General features: G+C 42.3%; 1 protein-coding gene across 7 annotated transcripts in view; it reads right to left on the reverse strand.

Annotated features, from left to right (window-relative positions):
• Positions 1-21,659, reverse strand: part of LOC136447480 (receptor activity-modifying protein 3-like) — a 46,604-nt gene extending 24,945 nt beyond the window's left edge. The window contains exons 1-4 of one of the 7 annotated variants that reach the window (XM_066446465.1): positions 21,450-21,659; positions 16,192-16,267; positions 13,057-13,192; positions 10,817-12,633 (exon numbers count right to left, since the gene is read on the reverse strand). In XM_066446465.1, coding sequence (XP_066302562.1) covers positions 12,387-12,633; positions 13,057-13,192; positions 16,192-16,231 — 423 coding nt within the window. In that variant the 5' untranslated portion in view covers positions 16,232-16,267; positions 21,450-21,659 and the 3' untranslated portion in view covers positions 10,817-12,386. Of the gene's footprint in view, positions 1-4,078; positions 4,461-8,329; positions 8,411-10,816; positions 12,634-13,056; positions 13,193-16,191; positions 16,268-17,175; positions 17,541-21,449 lie in introns of those variants that run through there. The other 6 variants (XM_066446466.1, XM_066446459.1, XM_066446464.1 and 3 more) reach the window with 6 other exon arrangements.
• Between the last annotated feature and the right edge of the window lie 4,490 nt (positions 21,660-26,149).

The raw sequence follows: 26,149 nt of genomic DNA on the forward strand, positions 1-26,149 counted from the left end.
AATCCTTTGATGAAGGAAAGTCAAAAGTCAATCTTTTTTTCCAGTCCATTAAGTGCCAGGCGCCAGTTTGTCGCGCAAAACAGGATGACTCCAACGTCATTAAAAAGTTGACCTCTGACTCATTGGAAATATTTCAAATATAAGATTTAACAATCACCGATGTGTACAAAAACACACAAAACGCTGCAACGTTTCTGCTATGAGTTTGTAACTAGTGGTATCAGTGTCTCTGTCCCTACAATTGATTATAACTTACCTACACCATGCTGATAATGGTGGTGAAAAACGAACGACATGATAATATGTGTTGTCTGATTCTACTATTCTCTAGACTTACAGACACCCTTGAGTGTAGTACAAATCAAGAGAAGACACGCATGCTTAAGTATAATCTTTGAAGTAATCTTTGAGATAAAACGTAGCAAACCGACTAATTGTTGTGTTGTTGTCCACTTGAAGAGGTTTCAATGTTCATTGTGTTTGCTCGTTCGAACGACGATGATTGTGCCTGGTATGTATCAGACCCTGTAATTAAAACACACCGCCCCCCCTCCCATCATGTCGCCGGCGGTAAAATACCTGAGATGGAATGTTGATTCTTATCAATAGAACAATAAGATGTCCATCACCTGACGTTATCATCTACTACAGGCACGCGTGACTCAGTAGTCAGATATGAGTTACAACCGAGCTTAGTGAACATGCACAAACACACATGCACAGGTTAGTGCATAAACAAACAACATTGTTGACGGTCTCATTAGTGACTCACTCCACTTAAACATACAGAAGCGCCCCACCTATAAACATTGACATTCTTATGATAAATCCCCGCCCTGCCACAGTTATCTGTTATTTACAGGTCTCCCTTTGTTCAGGTCTATATTTGACTTGACGGACCCCGCCTTCCAATCCACGGGTAATGTCAGAAGTATATTTCCAGTCATGAGTGAAGCTTGCTTTGTCAATGAACATGTAACCGAAGGATTTAGACCACACATATACAAACATAAGGTTGCATTTAAACATACTGGGAGACTTTTATACAACCCTCATCTAAACACAATCATAATCTTAAAAGTAAACAAGATTACAGGGGCGCTAGGTACTGGACAAATGCGTAAACAGTTTAGTAATAATGTAGGAACTTTTAGCCTCCACCTCCCTTTCACCTTTGATCCACAGGTAAGCCGACTATTGTGTGTGATTGACGACTGGGGGAAGCCAAGCGTCGCAAAGGTCACCAAGGTCACGGGATAAAAATAAACTTTCCTGTACGTGCCACAACGCCAGGAGACCGGGACTCGTCAACTATTGCTTGCTAACGAGGCATAGCACTCTTCGTTCTATTGACAACATTCGCATGCGCATCAGTGTTGACATGTTTGTCGTAAAGTGAAAGGCTCTTTTATTTCGGAGAATGTTCGACACTTCGCGGTAATGCTCTTCCCCGGTCAAAGTTGTCAGAGATAGAGAGGTTGGCATACTAGAGATGTACAACGGAAGAAAACAACTTTTATGTAGTCTACAAACCCTTTACGCGTCGTTTTCTCTCAATGCCCAGACTTGTATAAGAATGGAACAGAAATTCAGACTATTTATTGGCTGTTCACCATTTCTGTGTGACCAATCAATTGTTATCGCAGAAATTATCATTCAGTTATTCAAAATAATCATGCATTCTTTTAGACGAATTCTTTTTCTATTTTTTCCCTGTCTAGCATCAGATTCGGGATATCTGGAAGATGTTTAATATCAATGACAGAACGATAGTTGACCTTGCTAAGTTTAGAACAGACGACTGCCTGCTGCACCGTCTCTATTGTGACCTATGGGCATGGCATATCGTTACAGAGCGCACTACACTCTATGCCTTATAAAGTGCAGTGATAAATAAAACTGGCGCGATTAAGAATTATGACTTCCTTTTTAGCGCGTTCGTGCATTAAACTTTTACAGCATGGATATGTGGTAGCCATCACCTAGAAACAATTTATCACACTTCGAATGGCTTCCACTGTTCGGAACGTGAAACAATTACTGTAACTTCTGCGTGAATCTGTCGGCTGTACCGCTGTCTTAGTGTCTGCCAGCGCCAAGTCAGAGAGTCACTAATCAATACTGGCTAACGGAGGGGAAAAGGTTATCGTTTAGCGGCCTAGACTACGTTTCATGCTTGAGAAAACGCCGATAAAGGCCTGTTTAATTCATACGTGACTGTGGTGTATACCGTATGGTGTAAGTTGGGGTCCACCGCAGGACAGAAGGCTGGACGATTAGGTCTAGGACGGACAAAGCTCAATCCGCCTTGCGGGTCAACAATAAGTGTACATACTGCATGGGGACAAACCAGTAAGAAACATAGGGTAGGTGGTTGTGTAACTATTGTACATAAAACTACCATTGTCATACACGAAACACACGCAGGATATTCTGTGACAGAAAGTTGACTAAGGAAAATGCAGAACGACATAATATTATACACAAACTCTTGATCCTATGCAACCCTTCTGTACGATCCTTCCCGGCCCATTCTGAAAACTGGACCACTAGTGGTCAATTACAAACAGCCAGAATGACCTAGCTACATGTCTCGTTCCCATGCCAGTAAAGGTATTTGGACAAACATGCATCAACTGATCTTATAGTTATATTTATGTAGTTAACATCGACAAACAGGTTACTATAACTTCACCCTCTTAAATTCACAAACACAAACAACAATATGAAAGCAGACTTCCGGGTAAAATAAGACCTTGGTACCTTTAAAGCTCATAAAACAATCATTCATAATTCTTCAGTTATTTTACCTTGTGTTTCAGGTTTGGTCTATCTTTATAAATGATGATGATCTTTATTTGCCCATTCTTGCCCATGTGGGCTAAATGCAATTAGTAGTACTATGAAAGGCTATAGGTAACAATTGTTCTCTGCAGAGTAGCCAGTGAATAATTAGAGAAGACAGTAAAGCTATGCTACCACTATATCTTGTATCAAAATGTGGGAACTGAGCCCAAATCACAATTGGGGTCTTCCCTTTTCACTTACATAAGTTACATCTGGATCCTTTCTAAAAGGAGGTAAACATCGTTGCCGTTTCTATTCTTGGTGCACATCAGTGTATGCCATATGCAAACAATAACACAGACATTGCCCTCGGCCTAGAACCATAGATCATACACGGACGAATCAAACAGTAGCGATCAGGTGTCAACGGGAAATCTGGAACGAGTTAGGAAACCCAAACCTACTGGCAAGTGGCAACCAAAATGAATGCTCTTGCTAGTAAAACAGTTCCAATCGTCGTAAATTCAAACTAGTATTGGAAAAATTTGGGGAACATCCTTGATCAAACAAAATTCTCCCCTTTCCCAAACTTTACCTAAGTGCTAGATATAACGTTACTACTAAGAATGTATTTTGATATGTCTCTTTAATGCAAGGCAAAGTACAGACAGGCCAAGAAAACGACAAGCGTGTTGAAACATGTGGAACCGTTTTTCTGCACGTTGGACCCATGCTGGTGGGCATGGCAAAGGCCACTGGATTTAACAACTATGTAAGTGAAGGCGAGGGTTTGGGGTCTTTAAAAAGGATTTTAGAAACTAGGCAGAAATGGAGTTATGATCTCTGTGATGAAAGAGACTAAAACAAAAGGGCAGATTCAAGGGGATCGGTAGAGCTGGAAAAATACAACCGAATCCTTACGAATGAAAGGCGGAAGGTAGAGAACAACTTGCTACATGTAGCGTAATGTCAAGTAACAAAACATACCCCACCCCCTCACACACGACTATCAGTGCTATCGCTACTATCACTCATCTTATTGTAACTATATATCTGATATACTGTATCTATAAAACATGAGCTGGTGTACCTCATACAACTTCGGCATACACTGTCATGTTTAGACTTAACGCATCTGTTACGATTACCATGGGTCATGAGTTTCCGCTGACAGTATCACATAAACAACAGTGAGTGAGCTCGTTTTGTTATATTCTACATTACTGATATTCTTGTCCTACTACATTGAAGTTTGAACCCGTCAAATAACTGAACCAAGAAGTTGTCTTACCAGCAGGAAGATCCAGTGGCACTACATCGATGATCAAAGAAACTTAAGACTGTCACAGTTGTGAGGAGAGGAAGTACAAATATTGCTGTCTCATTCAGATCACCATGCCAATAGAAGAACTAAAAGAAGGAAGTCTTCGCAGAAAAGCTCCCGCCTTCCTCGAAATGGCGCGATACGCTGTCGTCTGGGATTTGTCCTCCGGATTTGCGGTTTTTGTTGTTCAATGTGAAGTCTACAAGCCTGGGTTTTCAATCAGACCTTAGTAATAACCAATATATTGTCTCTGGGCGCGGAGAAACGGTGTGGCACGCCTAGACGGGGCACAGTTCAGAGATAGCGTATCGTGTTCTGTCTATGGGGATTTCATCGTGTGAGAATGGGGTATTGGAACGTACCATTTTAGGATGAATCGGGGTGTACATATAAAACGAGTCTATTTACAAGGCCAGTTATAGGGCCTATGGAATCACGTTAGTTTAGATAAAGCACATAATCGTTATTTGATTTCTCTGCCCCTACGGGCGAAATGTTACTGCCATACATTATCATTACTATAAAACATTGGTACCATTCGGCGGATAAGAACCCTGTCACAGTCGCAATTGTCACACACCTCTGTCACTGCACGGTGAAAGTATAAAATGTCACATGATTTATCTACAACAAGCGCTAGAACACACCGAACAATGATGTTACAATCCCTCTCATTGGCTTCAATCAGGACGATGACGTGCGTGTATTGTTACATACGGGTAAACAATCGGGTTCAAGGATGGCGTGACCCCCAGTGGTTAACGTTGCCATCTTCAATCTTTTGTGTTCTTGATGTCATTGGAATTTTCTGTTTGTTTTTTTAAATTATTTTTCAAATCAACTGAGATTTGTCCATTATCAGAATTGATCGTGTTTCGGGTGTTATGAATGGTAAACAAAGTTATAATATCAAGTATTTGAAAGCTATTTTGGGAGGTCTCTTTGATTGAGATTTCACTTTTACATGGCACTTTCATTCATTGAATATCATGTTGCAGGGAAAACTTTCAATAACACGCCGAGCATGTAGATTTCAATCTAAACAGTACTTTTCGTTCAAGCACATAAGTGGAATTGCATTTGACGTATGTACATGATCATGTATCAGGTATGATAGTCGAAACAGTTTTGTTTCTATGACTGTGTTTTGACTACCCGTAAACCTAACTTGAGTGTTGACTTCGCTCCAACGTCCCATCATTAGATTAGGGCACCAACATGGGCGACATTGCGTGGTATCTGTCGCCACGGTTGCATTTCATATCATCTTTTTACGAGGGGAGTGCACTCAGGTCGTTTGACCCTGGTAATCCTGCATAACACGTCCAGTCATAGTACTACATATCCCCTCCTGAAAAAGTATAGATAAGGGGGGGGGCTAATAATGAGGAATAAGGGATGCTCCTAACGTTGGGTGTGACGTCACACTTCTTTGCCAGATCTAAGATCTCAATGATGGGCACATCGCCCGAATTCACCTGTCAGTGGAGCAAGCCTATTTATCAAAGCTATAAACACCCCTAACTACACCCGACTGCACTGTCTTTCAATCACCTTACGAAATCAATAACTTCTGTGATTTGTTAAGTTCAGGACATATACAAAAACAAAGCACTGCAGATATTGCAGTTATGTTACCGGTATGAATATGTCACACGATTTTATAATCAATATTGCTGTGGTTTCTGCCCCTTACATGCCTGACTGGCACAGTTACGAGCGGTAAAATGAAACATGTCGTGTCCAGAGGAGTCGAATTATCCTCTAGTCTAACCTGGAGATCAATGGTAGATATTGATGTCGTGTTTTCATCAGTGTAAGTTTTTCACACCCCTACGCAAAGGGAAACCTGACACAAATGAATACACCTCAAACACCTTTCCACACCTCTACCGAACCGTCTACGTAGACATATTTGTCTTGATTTCAGAAGGGCCACTTCAGGTGAAGGGCAACCAACTACACAAGACGGACGGATCTAGTCCGTGGTCTATGCCCAAAGCCTGTCCAAGGTTGGGCAGTACTCGGGGCTATCTGAAGTACTGATAGTGATAAGCGTTGTAACGTACTCTGAGCTAGTACGTACTAGTACGTTACAGTGCCTTGTAAGTATTGTAACTTGGGATCAAGTACACATGTCATGTTACGTTCAGTGGTCCAATAAGAGTAGGGGTCTAGGTCTAGGTCTAGGTAGCGGACTTGGGATTAAGTGCATGGGATAACATATAAGAAGTCACTGAACTTTGGCGGAAATTGGTTTAACTGATCCAAGTCGTGGCCTTAAATTAGGTTAGGGGTAGGCGGGGTAGGCAGGGTTGGTTGGTCTGTGTAAACCTGGGTGGTATATTTGTTTTGAGCACACACACACTAGTGGCCTCCCGGGGCATAGGTGAGGCCAGTGATTAAAGAAAGTTTGTAGACATAAACGTAATGTTTTGGAAAGACAAGGAAACGACTGTACATCACGAGAAGACAAACATGTTGATGGCGACAGAATGAGGCCAGGTCACGGGGTCAAGGAGGTGACCCAAATGAAGGCAAGTCTGCAGCTACCCGTGAACTCAAGGTCACCACAACATCGGAACCGATGCACGGAGGGACCAATCAAGGTTAATGTTATGTTTTTAACCTCCGTGGACCAATCAACCTGTGTTTAGGTCACAGCAAGTAAATTCCATGGATGACATCAATTTTTGCTTGATTTTGAAAAAAAAGAAAGAAATATTGTTCTCCTCTGGAGGAGGTCAACATGGCAATAAAATGTCCTGTGAGTGTACTTTTAGAAGTTACAGTAGTGAGGTAGCCATGAGTATAGGTGTAGAAGAAAAACTATCTGATAGTTGAAAAACTGACACTAGTGTGGTAGCCTTGAGTGCACGTGTAGTTGGTCCTAGTAGGCTAATACACGAGTCCCTGTACATCTTGGATACAGGAATAAAAATAAGGGCTGTGAGACCAATTCTTGTGTCGATTCAGTCCTTGTTACAACATCTCTATATTGAAAATTTGTTTCTTTTTTTCGCACTCGCATTTGACTTAGAGTCTGCGGGGGATGTCATCCATATGATTTAATTATTGTGGCGTTCCTTATGCACCTGATGCCTCCAAGCAGCCATGTCTTCACGTTTTCATAACGTCTAGGCAGGTTTGAAGGACCTTATTATGCAACAGTGTAAAAATGCAACATATCATTAGTACTACGGTAAACTTATAATCTATGAGGATAGGCGTTTACATGGTCTAGTAAACTCTCAAGATAGTAATTCTGAATGGAATCATCCATGAAATTGATTACGCGTACAAGAAAAAATGTGTCTTAGCATACATTGTCCCATTTTTCAAGACATTAGTCGTCCATTGATGGAGTCCAATCAAGAAAAGATAATGAAAACCGGTCACGAAGTCTCGCCCACCCTAGTTCTTTACGGTAAATCGGAGGTAACGTTACGTGTCTCGTGAGCACCGAGTGGTCTTAGAATGACATGAGAATACTTAAGTACTGTAACATGAGAAAACGTGCGCGGTGGTTTTATGTTTTTTGACAGTGACCTACTCACCAAACCGAACATTTTCCCTTTCACATTAAAATACTGGAGGGCAGTTTCAACGTTTAATTCAGTGAAAACCACCACGAATGTACCCCCCCCCTTGACAGTGCCAAAATGGTAGCTAGTTTATCTGTGCCTACCTATGCCCCATTACAAAGTATCAAATATTCAGATTTCATCCCTATCTGAAGCCTCTAGCAGGCTCCACAGATCGCTGAAAAAATAGTAGAAATAGTAGAAATTGGCCGGGTAGTCGGAGGACGCCAGAGGAGTTAATCCGCTAAAGGGCTACAGTTTCCGTCTATTTGGCCAATTCCTACTATTTTTCCAGCACCCGTGGAGCCTGGTAGAGGCTACCCTATCTGGTCTGTTCTTTATCTTTCCTAGGAAGCGCCGCAGTTTCAGGTAGTATGTATAGTACGTTCCGTAGAATGGACTACATGTAGGTCATTCCAGATAGAACAGCTACACAGTAAAATGATAAGTGAACAGAACCGTCGCTGATATGTAAGGGTGACGTAACGTTTCCTCCCCAAGAGTGGCTTGTTGTCAACTACTCAAAAGCATGATTGTAATTGTATAAGGGTTCTCTGAGATTTGCGTAACCATAAAGTAATTGCTAACCGTGGACGCCAATTGCATGTTGTTTACAGGACGTAATCTAACCCACCTTAGTCGTGTTGTTCCGCCGATAGTCTGGGAACCAGATGTTAGTCGGGTCCGCTGGAAGACACCAAGGTCAAGTCTAAGATAAGATCGAAGACAAACTCAGGTTGCCATGAAATTTCCCCTAATTACGTCTTCTTCAAAATGGCGACATATCCAGAATGCATCCAAACGCACTGACCCATGAGGGGAGAGGTTCTTTTGGCCACCTCCCTCTTTTCTCCCACGTACATGTGCTAATTTTCATAAGCCCCGAGGGACAAAACTAAGTTTGGACTCCGCAGAACAATAGATATGCACTCGGGCCACTGGAGCTCGTGCGCAAGTGTAGTTAGACTGGCGAATCGCAGCCATGCCTAGGTAACGAGTGACGTTCGCGTTCAGATACCTACGTAAGATCTACGTCTTTCTTGGCATTCTTATTGTTTTCACAATTCTGAGTTGTCCATAAATCTTTAACAGGATGTCAAGATCACAACGCATATCATATGCCGCAGTTGAGTAGGACTCTATATCTAAGTTCTCCACTTTTTCTTGAAAAACAAACTCGTTGTTTCGTTCAGTCAGCCGGAATAATTCCATCGGCGACAAACCGACTCGGAGGTGAAGGAAACTCGTAAAGTCGTATTTTCGGAGTGTCTGACTGTGTTTTCGTCTGGACAAACATGTTTTATAGGTGCCTTTATGTGTCTAGGGAAATGGTTTGTGACAGTGAAAATTAACTCGTCACCTTCAATAACCAAATTTTGCAAATTTGTACTCTCCAATTTTTTTTTACTTTTCTTTAAGCGTTTCAGTCACCAGTCAGTCAGCCAAAAAAGAAAACCTGACAAAATAGAAAGCTCAATAAAAAGCATTAAAAAACGTCAAACCTAGCCGGAGCCTAACCTCCGCTTAGAGAGTAGAAAACCTCAACAGTGTTACTGTATCTAGATGCCTCTTCTGGCGATTAAGACTCTCACATACGCTGATGTATCCTAAATAATTAGAAGATAATGGTTGCCCAATCCGCATCTGAATATATAGTTTCATTGTTTGTAACTACTAAGACTGCTAAGACACTAGGAGAAGTTATGAACGTACGACAATGGCGCATATGTACAGGAATGGTCGCCATTTTGCTTGTGCAGCTGCAGCAAGGTAGCAGACTGTGCTTAAAGTATTTATCTGTGCCAAAAGTACATTCAAAGTTAACAACTATGTATTCACTACCGTCGCTTAACCCACACAGTAAGCTAACAACCAACTTTGAACTAAATATACTGTCTATACGACAAAGTTAAGTCGTTTAAAGTCACACCCTATTACCGACTGCTACAAGCCACACACTTAACCCGTTGGTTTAGTCAATTATCGGATCTGTGCGGTATCACTGAGGATATCCACTCTATTTTAGTTGGACACATGGGAATTTAAAGGGCTTAGCTTAAAGATATTTCAACATTGACTGAAGTAGACTATAAAGTAAATAAAATGGCGGGGAAAGCTGGAGATAATAATGTCGTTGGTTTGTAATCACAGTAATGTAACATCAGTGGTTATATCATTAAGACTAGGTGTGTTGTACCAAATCTATACCGACATGGTAAACTTGTCTATTTTGCCACTTACATGTAAGCGTGTTCTGGGCGTTCAGATAAGAACCAAGGGACAACCTAGCAATTTTCACAAGCATGTGTGTGTCAGCAGGCCCATGCCATACATTTTACAAACGGGCTTCTCTGTCCTAAATACCATTTAGGCCTCTTGATTTTTCATGGACTTTTGTCTAGGGTTTCCTCTATTGGACAATTGAAAGATACCTGTAGTATTGCAATTTAAGGAATGCACGTGAAACAATGGAAATGCACACATCAAAACTAAGGAACAAATGTCAGAGATTATGCACCAAGCACAGATACAACATGTGTACAACACTGAGGGTTGACGGTTGACGTCTCTGTTGATGCTGGGAGGTTTTGCACAAATACCACAAATACAAATACCTTATCATACACACGTGGCAACAGAAGGACAAAAACAATACTGACAAAAACAACAACAATACAGCAACACGTAACACAAGGCCCATATACATTGCTTTTTTTCCATTGGTCATTTTCATTGTTATGCATTCCCAATGAGGGGTTCAACCAGAAACATCCTTGGTATTTCTTGACCTCATTTGTAGATGAAAAGAAGTAGGTCGGCAGAACCAAATACCATAAAATCGGGTTCAATTACGGGTAGACTTGGCGACATTGCGTGAAGCAGTCTTAACATATTTAAGGCTAGATCATGCACGAATAATAACTCTGATCAGATGGTATTTAGACACGCGTCTAGCGTGGTATTTTAGGACATTCTATACACAATGAATTGTGATATGTATTTACATGTATGACTCTTGAATTCTGTATCTGGGACAACCCCTAACCTACCGACCCTCCCAATTCTACCTTTTCGCTCAATCTAAGGTAAAACAACGGTAACAGTAAACTCAAGAACGTACCTTCAGCACACAGTACAGACCCAGGCACAGTCGGCGCTCGTGGGAGGCCCTCAAGGAAAGAGAATCACTGTCTGAACGTTCTCGAGTCGCTTAAGAAACTGGCGTGCCAGTCACGCAGCTGTCTCAGCCAACAGACAACAGGCTGGACATCTTTTAGGTGATTAGTCTTAAGCGTTGCCATGGAGACATACTAATGAGGTAGCCTCGGGCGGTGCGCCAGGTAGCGCGAAGGTCTGCTGTTAGACAATAACAATGGGTAATAGAGGGCACAGATAGGAAGGTAGATTGTCATAATGGCTGCGCTATTGTTTCAACGGGTAATCTGAAAACGTCCTTCTTTGTCGGTATTGGAGGCGGTTTGATTTTAAGTCTCCTTGGTTTGATGAATTGGACCTCTTTGCATATATCAAGGACATCACATTGACACAAGGCTATAGACCTGTGCTTCAGGAATAGTTATCAATATGATCCCTCATACAAAGAAGGAATCATGCTAGCTTGCTGCAAAAAGTATCGGATTATCATAATGAACGTAAACGTTGAAAAGTTGAAATCATGATGACACAGCAAGAAGTGAAATTCGCTCATTTCGTTTGCTTAAACTTTTATCTTTTTCTGTAAATATAACATTCATCAACAAGTGTTTTCTTGATTTAAAACTAAGATCCTGGAAGCTCTTTTCTACCCACCACCATTGCTCCAGAGTAGCAATAAATATAAACAGTAATTCACGTATCTATAGACACTGTAGTAGGCCAGGGATAGTCTCACCGCGCCCCCTAGCGGTTTACTTTATATATGCACCCCGATTTTTTGTCATGTTCGACGTCGCAACACGTTTGTGTAATAAATACTTCACAAAGGGTTTCACCACAGTTCTTAAAAGGGATTTCATGTAGTAAATACTCTACAAGACATTCTAAAATCCAACCGGATTTAACTTACTTCTGAGTTAAGGGTTTTTTGTTTTCTTCCTGCTTTTATGTGAATGATATAGCATTTACATGTTTTCTTTCATTATGTACACCACGAGTTTTAACAACCAGATCTCTTCTATGTACACGGCTATACATGATTATGTTCCGCTTATTTTCACGTGTGGCCCACACAAAGGGCATATAAGTGAATATATATAGCATCCATACGTACAATGATAACCGGGATGCTACTGGCGTGTATATCTCTCATTAGTCTGTATAACGCAAACTCCAGCTGTCCGGGGGTTTCTTTCCCCTCGGTTACAGGGCGGCGAGTGGTCACAGGAGGCTTGATTGAATTCAGGCTAATCTCTGATGTCCTTTTCATTTTGCACAAGGTCATCCAGTTAACTTCTGGCGCTTATAGATCGATCTTGTCCAGCGAAGAGAATGATCCTGACTTTGAATGTTGGTGCACACGCTGAATCGATACCCAGCCAGACATTCTGTTCCGCCGATACGTGACTTTCTGTAGCGGACGATTTTGAGGTAAACCGATATCAAAACAACAGAAATCCTTTGTCAATATCTTTTCCCGATGTATTCCTCCTCATTTTGTGGTAGCGGCGCTGTATTATTCCACTGTGGCATTGTCATCTCTTATTCGCGTTCCAGTACGTCCAAGCAAACACAGCGACCCACACCAGGATGGTCGGGATGGCCACCGCGGCGGCGAAGACGTCGTCCGGCGCGTCGAAGTCGGCCTCCTGAGGAGGAGTGCAGTTCGCGAAGAAACGTCTGTGCAGGTCCAACATGAACACGTCGAACAAGCGCCTCCTGTCGGTGCAGTTCAGAGTCAGTGATACGGCTTCTGCGCACTTGGTGACGCGACTGTATGGCCTAGAGTAAAACATAAACAAGGATGTGTTTATGAAGTGCAATAGACACTTCAATAGATACATACAATACTAGACATACATGCATGTATACTACGTGGATTTTTAAAATGTTGGCTTTGTTCAAAGCGAAGTACAACTTTTTTACAACTGTAAAATCTCAATCTGCTCCATTTTCTGAGCAGTTGAAAAGAAATCAACACTAATCTATATCTCAAAATGCAGTCACACGTTTTTGTAAGTATGTTAGGGTGAACTTGACACTCAGAATGTACACAAAGCTAGGGAGAGGCAGCGTCCCTTAGTATCCAGCAGTGTTCGGCTTTCGTCAGTGTTTCTAACCTTTGCCGAGAATGTTATTGTGAAACTGTCACCGAAAGCTGAACTCGTCTGTCTACTAGAGAAGAGACAGAGGGTGAGAACTGACTCTATTGTCTGTGTCCAGTCGCAGATGTAGGTGATGTTGACTGAGTAGGTGAATTCGTCCTCGCACCAGGCCATCCAGCTGCCGTACGTCTCCATGTCCGGACACAGGCCGGCCGCGAACAGCAGCTGGGACATCACTGGGTGGGAACAGAAAAGTTCTATCAAAAGGACAAGAAAGCAACAAATGGGATCATTTCTTTGTCGATATCAAGCATGATTCGTCCTAGTTTGACAGACTAGCATGCAGTAGTAGTGACCTACAACAGTGACTGTATGCTGGTATCATCAGACGTTAGGGTGAATCAAGAAGTTACGACAAGTCATCATGTGCCAAGCATGATCACTATCACAAAATGAGAAAATATGTCGAAAGAAAACTTCATGAAATTTTCGAAAGGGACTGAATTTATGTCCACTAGCATCACACTAGCTGTTGGTCTTCAGGACAGTATGCTATTCGTGGAACTGCGTGGTTAAATTGTATCTCACACTTTTCACCTTACTTACGAGACTTCTTGAGAATAAGACCCATAACTACTAGTGCAAGATGTCTTGTTTGTGTGCAGCTGAAGTCCTTGACTAGTCTAAGAATGTTCCCCTGGCCGGGAGTCTCATGTGTCCGTTCGGTATCACTGAACAGGTTAATAGTACTGCAGATAGTGGTGTACTGAGTTCTGGGGCAGCAGTTTGAACCTCTCAACATCTATACAACAATGTATATACTATATCTATGCTTCAGTATAGAATGATATAAAAAAAAAACTATATCGTTCTATATTGAAGCATTCCAAATGGAGACTACCGCTGTGAGAGTAACGCACTTCTCAGGTGTAAACTGACACAGTCACAGAGGACGACTCGAAGGAGTAATAACTTCTCATGTACGTAATTAAGTTTTGTACTCAACAAACAGAACTCTCTTCAAGACCAAAGAATTGAAGAAATTGCTGTGACGCGTTGATTTGCAAGATGATAAACATTCCAGCTCACTGAAGGTTTTGACCCTAACACCTGCTACTAAGCCGTAGTGACAAGGATACGAAACAGAACACATAACTTCATGTACCTTATGTGCTGCTCGCAGCAAATCCGCAACATCACTAACATGTCAACCTCTGCGGTTGAATAAAATTTCAAAAACAATTCTGCCCTACGGAATATAGGTATTTTAACGATCTTTTTAAGAACTTTAATTTGACTACAGGATCAAGAAGGTATTTCTTCAGTCTGGCAAGAACACAAGAAAGGCAGGAGTCGTGTAGAGAAATCCCACACGCGTTCTGCTCCAGAAAATTCTTATGAAGTGCCGAGGGTCAGGGATAGACCTTGTCAACACTACTTCAGTAATTGAGGATTACCGCAGTGACATAGAATGTCAAAAACAGAAAACAGAAAACAACCCCCTTCTACGTACATCCCTTTGTGATGTTGTTGTGAACATATCTTTCAGACCATTAGCTATTGACAGAAAATAAACAAACACATAAAGGTATTTATGCTGTCACCAAAATATCGCGTAACTCATCATTCCGTTTGCCCCTTACAAAATGCATATTTAACTTTTTTTAAGGGCCATCTTTCCATGCCTTAGAACCGTGCATCCTTGGCAATACTTTCTCTATGATGTATTCAGTTCAGAATTGATAACTCCAATTTAGTCATGTATATTCATTCTCATGCGTGTGTCTGGACAAAACGGTCTTTCTATCTCACTCATTTTGGGGCTAAAGCTATAGTTGAAGTACCCCAATAACAGATGACCGATTTACCAAGGAAGGGAGTTATTCAGAAGGAAATCTTGAAGCCCCATTTTCTTTGGAAATCGTTCATCCAGCTTTGCAATCGGTCATCTTTTAACATCTATACACCTCCGGCTGGAGTCAGGTTATATCTAGAAGGTCGAAACTTCCATAAAATTGATATCATCGGGAGGTTTTCTAAGAATGTTCGTCAGACATGTCCATTAGATCTCTATACAAGTCTATTCTCTTTCTTGTCTAGTACCCTCTCTTACATAATTTACGCCATCCAATGGCGACCATTAATACCAGGCATAGCATAGAGAGAGGATCACCAAACCCACTTGATTACAAAGAAATCGACTTTGGTATAAAGAAAAAGCAATCCGCTTTTCCACACTGTCTTTCTTAAGGATAAATGTCATGCCTAAATCAATGTTACAAAAACATATCTCCGTGCATTGTCAGGCGAGTGCAGGTGCTAGCAAACGCATGGATACGCTAAGAAATAAACGGCATCAGCAATACATCTTACAAATGAAGCCGTTTTCATGCGCTCCCTGACTTGTGCAGTGACCTTAGGGCGACCCCTGGTTCTGTGAACTGCTGATTCTCGGTGTGCTTGTGATGTGTGATGACACCCTGTTAGTAAACTGGGATGGTTTACTCGCATCAAGCAATGATAAATGGCAACACAGCATGGACTCACCCTGAGCTGAAAATTATCAATTTGCACCTTTCTCTGATGAACACAAATCTACCTATGGATTCTTTATTTTTTCTGCTCATGATATCATAAGAACCTCAATAATAAAATTACGGTAGGACGGTAGGACACGTTTTTGACGAAGCTATGTCAGCCTAGCGCAAATGGAACTAGTTCCCAACACAAAACGGCTAAATATGGACGGATCATATGTCTCGACATCGAAGCATTAATGGGTCAATTATTTTACAGTTAGTCAAGAAAACTTTGATGTCCTTGCTAGCTTGTTTTGTCGTTTATAAAAAGCAATCCGGCTCATAAATTTTGACCTCGATACCAGGCTTTTGACAGAGCTGATTGGTAGTTTCAACAGAAAAATCTGCTGTTGCATTTTTCTTAATATAAATTGTGTCACCACGTTTTATTAGCTGCACAAACACTCAAATATTATTGCATTTAAAGGCAAACTATTCCTCTCAAAACGCATCTCAGTGACGTACAGTTACAGATATAGGACGAGCCATAACTTGCATGCTGTATTTCTTACGCTGAGATAATTTGAAAAACATAGAAGCGAAGAATACAAGTTTCATGAAATAACATGGGAACAAAGTTTTACGCATAACAAAATATGTAACACGTTCGTTACATGATAAATAATACATCAAAGGACGAAAAAGATGCCTCTTACCGAACGTGCAAGATAACACTGTCACTCGTGTGGACGCCATCTTGCTTCAGTCATTTTCCGCCGAGACGCTTCTCACCTGTAGTTCAGAACGACATAACATCCAGTCAACCAATTTTGTAAACAACTAGCGTATTTTCAATCTAATGTTATGTAGTAACCACATATGTTAGATTACTTACAAGTGCCTTTTCTTTGTCTCTTGTCTAAAGATCCTACGGACGTACAAGCGAATGTGCGACTCATTGAAGAAGTGATGACAGACTGGCTAAGTAGTTAGGTAACGGACCCCTTTTAAGATAAGTATCTATATCTGTTTGCTGTTTGACAGGTTACCATGTAACACAATTGCCTGGCGTGACAAAACCAGGGTTACTGCGATTACTGCACTGATAATGTTGGCAGTTCTTAGAAGGTGGTGTCAGAGATATTGATTTCCTTCTATTCCAGTGTCTGTGATGAACCTCTTTGTGTATGGAATATCGCAGGTCATGGAAATTTCTGGGAAATTTGCTTGCTATGATTATAAACAATATAGTCTGATATTACATAATTCTATAAAGCCTGAGGGTCGCTAGAAGTGTTCAAACAGGATTGACGACTACGGTAGGACGACTTCACGACTGCCCAAGTAGGTTAGGACTGTCGTACGAAAAAAGCCGATCACCGACAAGGATCTGCGACAACTTTTCCGTCACAATGAATTTCAGTTTAGTGCGATACATTCACGATTGTTCCCGGAATGTCTTCAATTCGATGTAATGCCTGTAGTCTAGCCTCCAAATCAGGCCTAGTGGCAGTGCGGCTGAAGAAACCCGGTAACAATCAGAAAACCGATACTAGAATAGCAGAAAACACCACATTATCGGATAAGCCAACATTTTAAGAGAAAAGCCCAACCACGACGCCCGCACTCTGGAGGCTGTTAAGCCAGTCTTCACTGTCATACCGCATATTTGCTATGTACGAATATACCCGGTACCCTACCTGCCAGTCAACCACCATTCACCATAAAGCGAAGCCTCTATCAGGCTCCACGGGTCGCTGGAAAGATGGTAGAAATCATAGACAGATAACACGCCAGAGGAGTTAGCTGGCCAGGGAGTGCAGATTGCGACCTAGGTCTACGTTAGGCGGGCCAAAATCCCACAGATCACGTACGTACTCGTCTGCACTCAATGACCATACTTACAGGCTACCACTGCACTGTCAGACGTTGAGTTCTAACGATCTTTGACGACCCAATGAAGGAGACCCAAGAGACTTTATCCGCAAAGCAAATTGTGCATTTTCTGCGAAATGAGGTCAGGTCACACGGGGGGCACTTCGTCAGGTGCCAGTGTAATCACCTGGAACTACATCGTTATAAATGATGTCATTAAAGGTAATCTTCTTCCTCGTCGATATGGGCTCCTTGTATTCGACCATACCATGGTCCAACACCACATTCAAACACCACTCACACAAAGAGGAAGTTTCCTTTTCGTTTTGTTGAGTTTTGCTAACAAATCGACCCCCAAACCTATCTGGAAATAAAAAGCGGTTGTCTTGTAGGCACGCCTAAAGCTACGACTGTGTTTCAAAGTGATTTGAAGAAGATTATACCCTGTAGTCATGTGGTACCACTTACCCTGTAGCTCACAACAGGGGTGCCTATCTAGTAGAAGTAGCCAAAGAATGGGACACGGCAGTACATTTCTAGTCGCCATGGCAACGCAGAAGTGATGTGTCAACACAGACCATTGCACAGCACTTAAACCAAGCTCGTTACGCCATCACCCATAGTAGGGCAAGTATGTGAGGATACAGCAGAAAAATGTAAGGTTGTTCATTTCAGTATCAGCCTGAGGGAAGGTAACCCACCTATACCTTTGTGATCGACATTTATGGACAAGGAATGCTCTTCCTTCCTTTTCTTTGCCACACTTAGCATACTTCTTCACCTAAAGGAAATTGCAAAGTGTAATCAAGAAAAGAATCTTAGAATGTCTATCCCTGTATTCCACATTACACGGTGTTGACTCATGGTGTAATTACAAACTGCGTCACACTTTCACAAACAGTATTCTTACCTCAGTGGAGAAGACTTTAGGGAAAGCTGCCGCAGCTAAGACGTTAGTCTGAACGGACAAACGGCACTTAAGATTTCTAAATTTCCCCTTTGTTAGTAAGATTACGTCTTCACATCAGGCGCTTCATTCCTTAATCCCGGAAGACTTTTATGTCCACCGAATCAGATACATACAATAGCAGCCTCACAAAGCTCCATATTGTCTGGCATTTGTGTCTAACACCGCCGGACGGCTTACCGCATGACCTCTTTTCAGCCCGGTAAACACCTAGCCTCCATCAAGGCTTTTACTAGTATTTGAATCATAGAATTTGGCATAAATGGGAATAATTGGCCAGGAGAATAAGTAAGTCCTCGGGAAGGCTAACATCCCCCCCTCCGACGCCTAACTGTGCGTGGCGAATGAAACCCTATGGTGGCCAAACAACTTATTTTCCATACATCCAGCGTAGCAAACACCGGCTTCAGTTGTAACTACAAGTCTTGACTTGACCACAACAGACAATAATGTTGATTACAATCCTGGCGTAGGAAATTGACTTAATAAAGTGAGGAGTTACAAAATGCTTTGTTCTATATATAAGATTTCGTCTGCGATCGACCTTTATCAACTCTGTCAAAGATAAACGCCAGATCAAAGAGAGCAGCTCTACATTCTACCGTTTAGAGCGCGCTTTTCACAAAGTTCTTGCTTGGGGCTACAAGATACACTATAGCAATATGAAATTAATGAATAAACCTTGAAGTTCACTCTTCTTAGCTTAGCAAATAAAACGATAAACAAAGTGGATAATACAAGCCACACGGAAGAAGCCCACGAAGACAAAACGATTCCCCTGGGAACGTTTAACGAAGGTGATGATTTCTGTCCTGACCCTCAGGTGATCTTACATCTGGGACAGATTACCTTATTTTGGAAGAACAGACAAGACTTGAGAGCTATCCAAGAACCCCTTCACTTAGACCCCGTTCACACTCATTTTTTTCAATCGCGATTGAAGTATAATCGCGATTGTTCGATCCGATCGCGATTGAACGCAAAGAAACTTTTGCGTTCACACTGCTTTTCGCCAAGTGGATTAAAGTACGCCGTGATCCGATCGCGATTGAAACACGATTGAAGCATGCTATCGGCGATCATCTGGTAAATGTTGTTGTTGTCCTTGTTTTGTGTCTATTTTTCCGCTAGACATTATCACTTGGTGCGGTAAATGTCCCTCTTTCGGTGACATTTCCCCAGTTTGGCCTGCACCTCCTCTCTCCCCCAGATTGCGATGAGGACCCTGGTCCCCTCATCGCGCCATCTGCCACCAGCTGAAGTTGCTGACGGAGTTTTATTCTTCTTCTTGGGCATTGTTGACGATGAAAAGTTGTTGTTGTTGTTGTTGTAAAAGAGCGATCTGACGTGCGGATTGGGTTTGTTTTCCCGCGCGATGCGAACTATGACCCCACGTACCCGCATGTATGACCTCCCACCCCCGGAACCAGCCGAAATCTCCGCCGATCGCGATGGAATGAATCGTAGTTGTGTTCACACTCAAAATTTGATAGGATTGGATTGGATCCGATCGCGATTAATCCAATCAAACTACCTCCGGAGGTAGTTACAATCCAATCGCGATTGGATCGTTTTGGATCGTTCCAATCGCGATTGGGAGCGTTCACACTGAAAAAATCAATCGCGATCGGATCGATTCAATCGCGATTATACTTCAATCGCGATTGAATAAAATGAGTGTGAACGGGGTCTTAGTAACTACGTGCTTGGTCAAATGTTGTGGCACTTCGCCCAGCAACGCTATACTTGGTGTGACAGAGACCGCCTCCTGGTGAAAGGAAAGGGGATATTATCGGTTCGTCTGGGGGCCGAACTATTAACATGTTATGGTAAAGAGCACAGATGCCCTCTATTAAACGCAGCAGACAGACACAGACACACACACACACACACACACACACACACACACACACACACACACACACACACACACACACACACACCGGGACACAGACACACACACACACGCGCGCACACACGCACACACACAGAGACATGTATACACATGTAAACACACACACACACACACAACGCTCCCGAAAAAAATTACCTTGTCGAAGGTAATATGTTTCTCCAGACGAACTAATAGCTCCAATTTCTGCCCGAAGTCTGGAGTTTTGTGATTACCCCAGAAAATGATTTGTAGGGCAACTCATGCAAGCACACATCGGACGCATTAGAGTTGCGTTTTCCAAACCACGCGAAATGTGCTGAGCACCTGTTGAGTTATGAATTCCGCAGCATTGGAACATCAAAATGTAATGATAAAGGAACAGCCATACAATTCCATACAATAAAATTGCTTGCCACCAACACCCCCACTCCAACCACACCCGCACATAGTAGAATACAACCTTGTCCTTGTAGAATTTAGAATGCAACAATGGAACGATGAATCATTATCAATTCCGCGTAGGTCTAGGTACAGCACTTGACGTGGTTAACGCATACATGACATGGGAATCATAAATCATATGATTACCGTTGACAGCGAATTAAAAGTGGAACGTATAAACAAAAGCCTGCCCCAGCATGTGTTGTTTTTACGGTTCGATACGTGACAAATGACGAAACCTTCTATCAATCTATCAGCATTGAGATGCAGCACGGGGGTATTATTTAGAGAAAACAGACCCAGTCTCTCTCTATCGCACAACATAGCCAATGGTAACCCGTACTGCAAATTAGTCAAGAGTTGAAAATAAGCTTATTTCGAATTGGTCTGTTTTATCACTCTCCAAGCAGAAGTTGGTGGAGAGGATTGTGACATTTTCATCAAATGCCCCGTTTTCTGTCGGCACTCTCTACTCTCTCTCTTTGTAGAGAGTGCCGACAGAAAACGGGACATATGATGAAAAGTCACAATCTGCTCCACCAACCTCTGCTTGGAGAGTATGTTATCATTTCCTGCCACACTCACTCTTCCCAGAAAGCTAAGATGACTCAATCTACATCTGAAAACACAGTAATTACACAAGTCCGCACGTATAGAGAAACATAAGAGATGTTACAGTGCGTACTTGCCCATCTCTCTAGCACACCAAGGAGCATACTCAACGAGAATGTACCGGTTGGTTGAAGTACGATAAACACAGGGCACACATTCAGCATTGAAAACAGAGCACAACATACCGTAACTCAGCGCAGATCCAACTCACCGACAACAGCAGTAGTAAAGACCATTTGAACCTTGCCCTCACTGTTGTAACTTATACAGCATAGCATGGGATCACACTGCAACGCGTATACATGGCCAGCGTCCATACAGTTGGCGAATCTTCTAGTTCCTGCATATGGCCAAACCCCTCAATGATAGAGCGGTCCTTCTCGGCACAGAAATGTAATGATTTGACCCCGTGACCCGTGATATTAGTAACGGGTGACTGCAAGCCGTTGGCCGAGTTTCTAGGATACTTCAGCGGGCAGGGCAGGCATGTGGGGCTGAATGCCTAGCCTAAAGAAGGAAATTGAATTAGGCCATAAACCGGCACCAGACCGATAAAAAGGTCTGTTCTCAGCACCGCTGGTGTGTTCACAGGTTGGTTTAATGGTCAGACTTTACTGTTACCCTCAGCTGCGTTATAAAATAAGGTCTCAGGGTGTCCTTGAAAGAGCTCGCAGTGTCTCAAGATTCCTCTCATATCAGCCCTTGTCTCTGCGATTGGTCAAGGATGTGGGGGTATATTTACATTTTTTTTTTCTACAAATTCCTTCGGAGAGAAATGCGTGTACTGTGTAATATATATAGATGGATATACAGTATACATGATGCAGCCAAAGTTGCTAAAAACTCTTTTTTCGCCTTTCGGCTAAATGCTACGGTGATAGGCAAAGAATAGAGAATCACCATATCTTGAATGTAGTAAGGTTTTATAGCTTATTTGTTACTTCCAATTAGCAAAAAACTTGAAAAGGGACGGTAGCCTGGTATGCAAGCCTATTATAGCTGCAGAGTACCTTTCGCAAATTGCATCTACAAACCACGATGTTAAAGGAGCCCAGAGCGATTTCAGGGCGTTAAGATTGGAAATATTCTGGATTAGGCAAAATCTATGATATTGACATTTACCTCCCCTAAGTATCACATTTTCATAGTGATTTCATACATAAGGCGTTTGAAACAGCACAGAAACAAGCCGTACGGGGACCTGGGGGAGTCCTTTATATGCTAGTATAGGGTCCGCGCGAACAAAAGTGCTGAAGGGAAGTTGGTTTCTGCATCTGAGCTGGTTGATGTATTCATAAATCTTGTCCATAGCCATCGGACAAGAAAATCAAAGGCATTGAGTGTAATGCGCGCCGGCTGGTGGTGGGTTAGAATGGTGACTACTGTATGTTCTGTATGGACTGTACCAACTGGAAACAGGTGGTTATCACGTCACACAACAGGGCAGAGAAACAACCGGAAATAGCCCGTCTCTGACAGGAAATAGATAAGTCTCAATCTGTTACTGTAGTCATCAATCACAAACTTAGCTCATCTATAACTCTCTAAGCAGAGGTTGTTTGGGGACAATTGTGAGCTTCTTATCACATGGCCAGTTTTTGTCCGTCAGGAAGGACGGACAAAAAACGGGGCATATGATAAGAAGGTCACACTTTTCCCAACAACCTCTGCTTGGAGAGTAATCCTCTATAGGGCGTATTCAGTCACGTGACCCTCCCCCTAGCAACGAGCACTGGCGGCCATGTTGGTGCTCACTTGATAGTGGGGCCCTATGGAACTCTCTGTATAAATGGCAGATGTTTTCTACGCCATTCACAATTTCCCTTCAAAACGTTTTGTCTCATAATCATGGTGTTTTGCCTCGTGGTCAGATGTTGGATTGGGACTGATAAAGCACACACCGGTCGGGTAACAGTAAGATTGGTTTTGCGTTTCTCGTGTAGGACGTGTACGTGCCGCGGGGAACATACGATCGCGAAGGGACTAACGACTGAAACAAAAGTGGATTTCTGACATACGAACAACGGATCTAAATAGTTGAAGTTTGAGAATCAACGTGTGTGTATGGAAACCTTTTGTATCTGGTCGAAAAGCAAGTTACAGGCCCGTTGTGTAACACAGTCGCGGCACCGTGTAGTCGCGAATGTCGGACAACTCGGCACCAAGACAACTCGGCACCAAGACAACTCGGCACCAGGACAACTCGGCACCAGGCAGGACAACTCGGCACCAAGACAACTCGGCACCTTAATGTTTTTTTACACATTATGTGACTGTATCAATGTCGAACAATTTGACATACTATGTAATGATATACACCGGTACCTTTAGAATTATTAGTTTTAGGTTTTTTCTTCATTTTAGACCAAAAAGTGTATATTTATGTCTTCTGTGCCCTGGAAATACAACCAAATGGCTTGAAATTTGGCACAAGGATGCCAAGGACATATACCCACAGAAATCTGTGAACACTTTTGGCATACATTGCTGATTGCTTCTAAATGTTTAATTCTAGTGTTTTGGGGCGATTTTTAGACCGAAAATGTACATTTTTGGATCCTATGCCCCGGTATGAAAACCAAATAACCTCATATTTGGTGTGTATGTGCTCAGAGGACTTCATTTACGCTTCTGGTATACACCACTTCAAAATCATTCAATTTGAGAATTTGATTTGGCCCCAAAATTAAGTTTGAAGTATGGTAGGACAAAGAAAAGAAGCGCGAAAAAACAAAACAATACAACGTTATTTCAAATATATGTATTTGTGTATTTACATAGATTTTCAATTAATCGTTACTTTGCATAGTATACATACACAAAATGTGTAAAAAAGATTAAGGTGCCGAGTTGTCCTGGTGCCGAGTTGTCTTGGTGCCGAGTTGTCCTGGTGCCGAGTTGTCTTGGTGCCGAGTTGTCCTGGTGCCGAGTTGTCCTGATACCGTAGTCGCCAGTGCTTGAGATACGTTAATTCATAAACTGGGGGTCTTTCAACGTCGAACTTTCCCGATCATAACGTACTCCCTGTCAGCAAAATTTCTCACGACACTCAAGACACCGTACTACGTGGCTGCAGGCCTTGGAACACTTGTATGCTGTGAACTGATTTTATGCGTACTCTGTAAACAGTTTAGCGGCCATGTTTGTAGGCTGCTGGGGAACCTCGCTCGTCGATAATAAATTTCTAGTAGGTGAAATTGGATTTTTGTAGCGAAAAGGATGTGAGGCTGGAGACTCTTTGCATATAATAAAACAGCGATCAGACGACTTCGCATTCCTTGGAAATTTAGAGAGCGTCGGACAATGAGAAACTTCGTTGCAGGGTGAGCACCAACATGGCCGCCCACGGATGGCAGGGGTGATGACGTCACGTGAATACGCCCTATGGGAACTGTGTAACATAAGTACAGCAAGGTTCCTATTTCGCTCGGATTTCATTTTCTCCAGACGCAGTTGTGAAATACATATAGAACAAGAACAACGATATGATAAAGCTGGAATTTTCAATACATACATTTAGATATAATACTGATAGCTTCTTCATATTCAATCAATCTCTGGAACGGAAAAGAGTACTTCACAAAGTGTCAGTTGCTCAATATGATAGCCTGTAATGCAGGAATGAAGAGGATGTACAATGTAGTGTTACACCAAGGACATTATGTCCTTGGTTACACCTAGCCTCCTCCGCAGATTTCTTAGAGCGGCGGCGTTTATTTTTGGGGGGAGCGCTGATACGCGATTTTTTTACACGGGCCAAGGTTCTCTAATGCCGGCTTCTGGAGTTATGTCGCCAAGAAAGTCATTAGAGAACCCGTATCAGAACTCCCCCCCCCCCCCCCCCCCACACACACACAAATAAACGCCGCCGCTCTAAAAAGTAAAAAACCCCGGCCACTACTACCCCACCCGACCAAAACCTCTGCTTGGAGATTACCTGCCTTCAGATATCCATCTATGTCGCTCCAAATACCAGCTGAGGCCGCCGGATTTGCCGCTATTCACATGAACCAAATTGCGAAGCACACGACTTGACAAGGCAGCCTAGTCTTTGACAAATGTGAATTCAAACCCACGAGAAATCCTCAGCACTTACTGAAAATGAGAAATGCGTGGACTATCTAGCCCTTTGAGCCCTTTTTATCTCACCCTGTAACATGTAACAGCCTCGCACGTGTTTGACAACAGTGACTCACAAGGGTACAAGTCATTGACCCCGATATCGACCCGAACACAACCCCGAAAAAGTGACATTGAAATCATGGAACAAATGTATCTTATCCACTCACGGCTGGATTCCTACGCATATATATATGGAGGGATTCGTCCGATATCTGAATGCTGGTGTGTTACGCCGAAGGGCGGTTACATGTATACCGGCTATTAAGATACAGATCATATTTCATGCAGGCAAGATAAACAGCCGATAGTAGCTTATTTTAGTAGAACTCACTGTCGTTTTCCCTTTCTCCATAGGATGTGGACTGCTACACATTAATCATTTGATAATCTTATTGCACTGTATGATAGTTAATGATTGTCAATATTGGAAGAAGAGGTCACACGTTCAGCTGTTTTTATTCAATTAAGTGCGTTTCTATTGTGAGTGACTAGCGCTGGGCATCGAAAATTATGTCACGCCCGCAGAATTCGTGACAAATTTGGTGCAGATTTTGATAGATTAAAAAAAAAATACATGAAGTGTAATCACAACTGAAAAGAGCTTGTACGATTCAAGATAGCCATAGCGAAGTCCAAGTAGAGCGGGGAAGCAGGACAAATATGTAATGGCGAAAACGTACCGAACCGGCATTGGAAGTCCTTAGTCATCAAAGGAAGCATCTTAGAGTCCTGTGCGCCAAACGTACCTGGAGTGGCTTAAAAT

Source organism: Branchiostoma lanceolatum, chromosome 13 (assembly GCF_035083965.1).
Source record: "Branchiostoma lanceolatum isolate klBraLanc5 chromosome 13, klBraLanc5.hap2, whole genome shotgun sequence".
NCBI lineage: Eukaryota > Metazoa > Chordata > Leptocardii > Amphioxiformes > Branchiostomatidae > Branchiostoma > Branchiostoma lanceolatum.